The sequence below is a fragment of the Hyalella azteca genome, unplaced genomic scaffold, assembly GCF_000764305.2.
Source record: "Hyalella azteca isolate HAZT.00-mixed unplaced genomic scaffold, Hazt_2.0.2 contig13524, whole genome shotgun sequence".
Classification (NCBI taxonomy): domain Eukaryota; kingdom Metazoa; phylum Arthropoda; class Malacostraca; order Amphipoda; family Hyalellidae; genus Hyalella; species Hyalella azteca.
The window spans coordinates 88,777-96,459 of record NW_025943442.1 but is presented as its reverse complement, the minus strand read 5'-3'; the positions used below and the strand labels follow the sequence as shown (position 1 = coordinate 96,459).

At 37.9% G+C, this 7,683-nt stretch overlaps 1 protein-coding gene across 6 annotated transcripts; it reads right to left on the bottom strand.

Annotated features, from left to right (window-relative positions):
• Positions 1–371: 371 nt before the first annotated feature.
• Positions 372–3,100, bottom strand: LOC108666796. 6 transcript variants are annotated; one of them, XM_018153722.2, is made up of 7 exons: positions 2,910–3,100; positions 2,520–2,656; positions 2,179–2,282; positions 1,790–1,927; positions 1,257–1,378; positions 999–1,116; positions 372–962 (listed from the first exon to the last, which is right to left on the bottom strand). In XM_018153722.2, the coding sequence occupies exons 1-5, from the start codon at positions 2,969–2,971 to the stop codon at positions 1,322–1,324; spliced, it is 498 nt and encodes a 165-aa protein (XP_018009211.1). In that variant the 5' UTR covers positions 2,972–3,100; the 3' UTR covers positions 372–962; positions 999–1,116; positions 1,257–1,321. The 6 variants fall into 6 exon arrangements, with proteins under 6 accessions (XP_018009211.1, XP_018009213.1, XP_018009210.1 ...); XM_018153724.2 differs by having other exon boundaries at positions 1,033–1,116; XM_018153721.2 differs by having other exon boundaries at positions 1,069–1,116.
• Positions 3,101–7,683: the final 4,583 nt, after the last annotated feature.

The following is a 7,683-nucleotide window of genomic DNA, read 5'->3' as shown; positions in this document are numbered from 1 at the left end:
TCATTTTACAGCACAAAACAAGTCCAGATATTTAAGCTTAATGAAGCATGTGGAAAATGCTTTTTCCAACAATGTAGCTATTGATTTCTTGGGTCTTTTCAGCGCATTTTCTCATTTATGGAAAAATGCACTATTGTGCACGCCATGTCCGTCATTCTGTCCGTCCGTGAATTCACGTTTCCGTCGACGAGAAAAGGCGCTTTCTGTCACTCTGCAGTGAGTACTGAGTTCCATTTTTTGTTTATTTTTCTTATGTGTACTTTACTCAATATATTTTTGCAATTACCTCATGCATCTTCATTATGGAAAGATTGGGGCAACAGACGACATAACATTTTATATACAACAAAAGGACTAATCAAAAAGCAACATTCATGCACATAATGTATTGTAAACTATTTCGTCCAAGCTGTGTGAATATTTTATTTTTAAGTGTTCCGAAACGTTTTCAACCTCGTTAGGATCACAATACAGTATAATAATTGTTTGTTTATATGAATCAGAAGTAAAACCAAGGTAAAGAAGAAAAAACAAAGATAAAGGTTCGTAAAAGTTCCCTTCGCCAGCAGTGCTAGGAACGCTAAGCCTATTAGGATTTCTGGTTTACAGTTTATAATGATTCGTTATACACTTATTCATTTAAACTTAAATTCAATCCTCATTATATTGAACTTGTCGAATTTTTTAGGTGAAAATCCCTAAAATTTCCAAGTGCATCAAATAGCAATTTCTTGACGCAAAATATACTGGTACAAAGCGAAATGCTTCACTTCTACAGAATTGTTTCAATTTAACTTTCAAATATAATATAAATTTTTAATATGATTATAAGCAGGATTTTATTGAATTTAATGTTTGGCAAACTACAATAAACTTCCGATTTGACAACTTGTACTGCACGTCGTTGCAGTGACTGAAGAAAGTGGTCCCCTAATTATTATTGTGCACCTGTTGTTTCAGACCTTGTATGTTGTTCAGACCTTGTATGTTGTTCAGACCTTGTATGTTGTTCCCCTTGTATGTTGTTCAGACCTTGTATGTTGTTCAGACCTTGTATGTTGTTCAGACCTTGTATGTTGTCAGACCACCTCTTGTTTCAGACCTGTTGTTTCAGACCTGTTGTTTCAGACCTGTTGTTTCAGACCTGTTGTTTCAGACCTGTTGTTTCAGACCTGTTGTTTCCGACCTGTTGTTTCAGACCTGTTGTTTCAGACCTGTTGTTTCAGACCTGGTGTTTCAGACCTGTTGTTTCAGACCTTGTATGTAGTGAACACTTCGAAGCCGCCGATCAGATGAAGAAATGAAGACCAGATTGCGCAGGTCAGCCGGCCGTGAACTGGTCCGTCGCCGTGGCGATGCCTTGGACTTTCTTCAGGAACTGTTTGCAGTAGTTTATAATATCAACAAAAGAACGATCATGGCATTAAGTAATGCTTCAGTTGTAGTGCATAGAGGTGAAAAATTCTCAAAATTTCAGCAATAACTTTAAGCAACATTATTCAAAGAAATTATAGAGATGGTTGAATGATATGCAACACAGATTCACAGGTATCCATATGTCACATTCACATCAGAAAAGGGGATTACCAGATCAAAGAAACTTGCTGGTAAGTCTAAAATTTTGACACGTATTTTCAGAAGAACTATGAATGATTTGCATAAGTTTCCGCATGCTCGTAAACTAAATTATCACTCGGCTTCTAAGTTAACATTTGACATAAATCTTGTTCGAAATAATTTCAACTTATTTTCCTGCTATGAGTGTCGCGCTAAGGCAAGAAAAACTTACATTGTAGTTTTTGATGGTAGTGCCACATTTTTTCACAGCGAAGTTGTACTGAGCAACGCTGCACTTGGGGTCACTAGTGGCGTCAGCTTTGAACTGGGCTAAGATCTTCTTCTGTTCGATCGACCCATTAGTCTTCAACTAGAAATAAATCAATGATCGAGTTCTGTATTCACATTTATAAGTGTTGTATCTTCATAACATATTTAACAACGTATAGAATTGTTTGAAAGAGATATCTCTGATGATGCACCTAATATACGTAGCGTTGATCACATTATGAGCTGTCACAAATAAATCATGTTCAACACCACAAATAGTTTCAGCTAATATCCAGAGTGGAGCTCATGACAGATGATGAAAAGGCACCTTAGCAATATTTCTTGACTTACGTAACCAAGTTTTGCCGCTATACATTTCCAGAAGGGAGCGAAGAGAACGTCGCACTTGATATCGCCTCCTTCATAGTAGTTGTAACCCTGGCAGCCAGAATAACCTGCACACCACGTAAATTACTATACTTATTGTTTTAAGTAGATCTCTCATGAATTTAAGATGGTTCAACTCATATTCGAAGAAAACGTCTCCAAATAACATCAATAATTAAAAGGTAAAAGTCTAGAATTGAGTTTAGGAAAAAATATCAGATGTGTGAATTGCCCATATAGAGTAGCACAATGGTAGAAAATTTCAGATCAAGCAATTGCTGGTAATAAATCTTGCAATAACTAACCTTGCCCTGCAACCAAGGCTGCACGTCCTGCTGGATCCAACAGGCAGGCGTCGACGACAGAAATAGGGACGCTATTTCCACGAATTCCATTATATAGCGTCCATTTGGATTTGAGGGCCGTTTCACACGCATTTGCACTGGGGTAAAGAAATTAATACGAATAAGTAAGTCAAGTAACATAAAAAAATAAACATTTCCCATTTCAGTCAGTAAAACAAGTAATATCCATAGCTATAAATGCAACTTTTTCGTAACTTCTTCAGCACTGATTTATAGTGGCTGTACAAAATTAGAGCACAAAGCAATATAATCTAATAATTTATTATATGTGATGAAAGTGAACAGGAGGGGAGAGTACAGCGCACGAATGCAATTGCTGAGTTCACTTACCCTTCAACACCGGAGTAGGCAAAGGCTGCTATGAGAAGAAGGACAAGACCGACAGATTTCATCACGTTGGAGGTCCTAAAGGCTTATAGGCGGTGGTAAGAGGCTAAGGCAAAACGCGTCGTGAACGAAAGGCTGTTAGAAGTCTTATGACTTGGTACGATACATGGTCTGACTTTATAGCTTTATGATATTATTGAAACAGTTGGTTTTATTTGTCAGTCGCGTGCCTACAGCTGTCTGTCAGACATCATCCGTCACCGCAGCTAATGGCATCTAGCTCCACAACCAATTGTTGAAATTTACATTAGTCTGTTTGTTAGAAAAATTCAAACTTTTTGGTATAAAATAATAAAAATATCTAAAATAAAGCGGAAATATAATCGAAAATAAGATAATTTTGTTTCAGTTTTCTAATTTTTTCATGGAAAGTTTTTTGCTTAAATAACCACAATTTGTGTTGGAACAAAAATTTTTTCGTCACAAGTGTTTGGCTCCATCAACGACATATCTGATAAGAGGAGCACATCCTCCGTGCTCAGCGTTGATTCAGATGAAGGTGCGAAGCTCTCAAACAGATGCTATACATTTGCAAAGACGTCAAAGCTGACAATGTGACAGATGACTTTAGATCGCAACTGATCACACTCTGAGTGTGTTCAGCTGAATTTGTACCTCGACATGACAGATCATTTGTCTCCACGTCGCCGTATGCTCAGCGTTGGTTCAGATGAAATGGCGAAGCTCCTTAACAGTTGCTCCTTATTTGCAAAGACATCAAAGCTGACAATGTAACTAATGACTTTAGATCGCAAATGATCACAATCAAGTGTGTTCAGCTGAACTTGCACAGCGACATGCTCCAGCCTTATCATTATAATTCATGATCTGCCTCGAGGCTCAATTCCACATCACACTATACATTCTAGCATGTGACATTCTGAGTTTGCATGCTAGTTACAATCGTTACAATACATAGGCTGTCTCTTCCCACATTGCAAAATGCATACTATCTTACATTACTCGGGGGTGATTAATGAGTGCCGGGGGTGATTAATGAGTGCCGGGGGTGATTAATGAGTGGGATTTATGAGTGCCAAAATTGAGTGCGTATCGAAATGGGAATTCGAATAGCGTAGCGGGCTATAGGTAAAGCAAACAGCTTTCGCTGTTGATCCCCGCTATGCTTTTTCTGCGTGTCTCCTGTTAAATACGCGCACTGCTGACTGATAAACACAGTCCTCTTATTTTTAGAACATTTCCTTCAAGTGGAGTCGCGTCTTCTTTGGATATGAGATAAGCAAGGAAGAAAATGTAATCCCCGCACCACGAGTTTTTGAATTCCAATTTATAGGAATGGCATCGGATAATAATAATAAATATAATAATAATAATAATAAAATAATAATAATAATAATAAAATAATAATAATAATAATAATAATAAAGTCGTCATTTAAAACGTAAATTGCACATAATTGGGACCTTCAGAGTTAGTGGAAAAGATAAAGAAATTTCTTCATACCATCATGTTTATTGATAAGCTGACTTCATTTACTTTCTTATCGGTGTTCCATTGTACGATTAAGCAAAGTTGCGAAAAAAATTCTTAATCATAGACCTTAAAAAATCTTGTATGTTAGAAAGAGCTTTATTATTTTGAACGTCCTCCGCAAACTTCACCATTTTCTGATTGTAAACCGGTGCCGACTTGCAAAAAGAAGCGTTGCTTTTTTCGTCAGTGATTTGATGAAATCGATCTGAATACTTTGATGCAGCTCTTTGAGAATGCAACGCAATTATTGTATAAATTTTACCACCTGAAATGGTTTAACCTGTTAATAAAATGCATGTGCATCTACTCCCCAGTTAAAATTTTGAGCCGAGACCGGCGCCGGGTTTAGCCGGGCTGGTCGCGCTTTAGCACGATGGAGCCGTGAAACTATAACCGGCCATCTATCCCTAAAACTGCGCTGCGCCATGGCTAATATAGAGACAAAATTCTAGCAGCTCGGCAGGGCCGGAACTCTGCGCTGTTTTAGCGCTGGTACTTGGATTGCCCGGCAAGGAGCTGAACAGAGCAGCTAAGCAGGCCGTGCATGGGGGGCATTGAGAGAGGGAGGAGGGTTAGGGGTTGGAAACAGCTAGTGGCGGGAGAATGAACTTCATCCTTCATCTAGTTCATTCGCATAGTACGTTATTTTGTGTCAATTTCTGGTGCCAGTTATGATATTTATTTCACGTCAGTAATATAATACTTTGAATTACGTAAGAATTTTATATGCTCTTCCAGTTTTAACACGCAAACAGAAACGTTTACGGTCAATAACGCATTGCCAAAGCGAGATATCAATCAGTTTACCATTAAAAAGTTTTCTAGCTTGGATTTACAGAAAACGCGTTAATAACAGTAAATGTTAGAGCAAAGAAAATACCAAGGATATTCACCATTTTATCAATGAAAATGTGTAAGCCAGCACTATCATCAGTTTATAAATTGATCGAATTTCCTTGCGTTTCGGTGCTGGTCTCCGAAACGTTTTCATCGAAGATATGGTGAATTTATTTGGCGCTTTCTTTGCATTAAAACTCTTAGAGAACTTGCTATTTCATCAGACTAATGATTCGAGTACGTTGTTAATTTTCCTATCAAATTATCGAATGGCATGAAGCTAATGCAATAGGATAATTTACTTAACAAATTTAGCTCTAATATTCACTTTTATCTAACTGACGGGATCATACGAATGGCTACTTTGTTCATTTCTTGAAATTAGTGCATTATGAATAATATCTATCAAGTTCAACGAAGGATAATTGAACGTAATGCCGTAAACGTAATGTAGCATCCGTATTATAGTCAAGTAGTACATAGAGCCTAGGCTGGTAAGGTGTTCGCGTGGCCAAGGTGGTACAGGCGTGGGCTACGACGCGGAGGATCTGCGTTCGATTCTCGGAGCTGCCTTCGACGTTTTCAGATAGTTCATAGCGGTGAGTAGTTTGATGTGTATATTTCCTCGATAATTGAATGTGTTAGTTTCTAAATACCGTTGTTAATGTCAATACGATATGAATGTCAAAAATCAAAACGTAAATCCGTGCACTTCATCCCAGTGAAACTGTCGACCGGCGGTAGAGAACACGGACCAATATCTGCCATACTTAGCGAGAAACCCGCTATGGGCCCGTGACCCGCAGTGGGCTCGCTGCCCCATGTTACCCTACTCAGAGGTGAATTAGCGCTGCTACGCGGCTGGCGATATCGTCTCTAATGCGGACATTTCTGCTCTATCGCGGCTCTGTCGCGTCCCTACGTCGGCTCTGCAGCCGGCGACGGCCTGCTCTATTCCCTGCCCTAAATTTTAACTGGGTCGTTCACCAAGATTCACAGAGTTGCTCTTCTTTAAACGTCAATATGTACGATCTAAATGGGAATATGAGGTGCTGATGTGCCGCTCGAAAAAAAAAAATTATTGGTTCTTTTTCTATTCAAACTTGAGCGGAGCTAAAAAATTGTTTATGTTTCAGTTATTGTCGTACTTAAGCAGTAGCCATTTTCCATCACGAAAAGTAAATTCCAGGCGAATACTGAGATGGCACTACATATACATAACCCTTTTAACCCGCTATTTGTATTTCGGAGCAGGAGTTTTTTTTTAGCGCATTTTCTCATTTATGGCAAAAAGGCGCTATTGTGCTCGTCATGTCCGCCCGTCCGTGACTTCACGTTTTTGTCGACGAGAAAATGCGCTCCCTGTCACTCACTGCAGTGAGTACTGAGTTACATTTTTTTATCCAGGAGTGTGGTATAAATGATCACTAGAGCTATCGATCGCCTTAAAGAAATCGTGTTCAAAGCAATGTAACAATCATTAATTGCTAAACTATTCAAGAACTTTAGGAAACATATTTTTCTGCCTGAAATATAACGATGACTCTCGATTTCTATGAAATTGCAGAAATATTTACGTCTCAATGCGAACTTGTTGAAATTAATTTTATAAATGTAGCGAGTTTCGCTTAGGATGATCGCATTGATGTTAATATTATTTGAACATTTCCCAGTAATGATCATCTTGATCAACATTATTCCATTTTTCTATTCAAAAATTGCTCTAATTGACAATGAATGCTGTGTGTTTCATATTTTATTGTAGAAACAGATGGTATTCGACGTACAAATAAGGCTTCTTTTCAACCAATTTCCTTCATTCGTTATTATTTCATTCTTAGGCCCTTACGACGTCTTTCTAACAATTTTCTGTCCCCATTAGTGTCAGTGTAACTTACTTCAAGTTACAGACAGGATGTGTCTCTCGAAACTAAATGCATCGCATCTCTGCCACTGGATTGTAGCTATTGGCTTCTTAGGTCTTTTACGTTTACTTTTCTTTTGTGTACTCTACTGAATGATTTTTTTAATTACCTCATGCATGTTCAACATGGAGAGATTGTGGTAACAGACGACGCAACATTTTTTTTATACAACAAAAGGGCTAATTAAAACAACTTTCATGCACACAATGTATTGTAAATTATTTCACACAAGTTGTGTAAATGTTCTATTTATGAAGCATTCCGAAACTTTTTCCACAAGGAGAGGTAAAAAAATTAAATACTTAAAAAAAACTTAAAAAAAAACACGTTTTTCTTGTGGACTAAAAAGTAGAAAATAAATTATGGCTCCCCCCAAAAAACGTGTGTCGGGCAGATTTATGATTAAAGCGAAAAGCACACAACACACGAATTTTGGAAATTTGATGGTGAACGTACAGCCC

Bases quoted from the DNA above. Each gene is read 5' to 3' on its own strand.
- LOC108666796 (XM_047883727.1), bottom strand. From the start codon at position 2,971: ATGAAATCTGTCGGTCTTGTCCTTCTTCTCATAGCAGCCTTTGCCTAC. The intron at 2,657-2,909 runs GTAAGTGAACTC...TCTTTACCCCAG, and splicing joins GCCTACTCCGGTGTTGAAGG to TGCAAATGCGTGTGAAACGG. The intron at 2,283-2,519 runs GTTAGTTATTGC...CGTGGTGTGCAG, and splicing joins AGCCTTGGTTGCAGGGCAAG to GTTATTCTGGCTGCCAGGGT.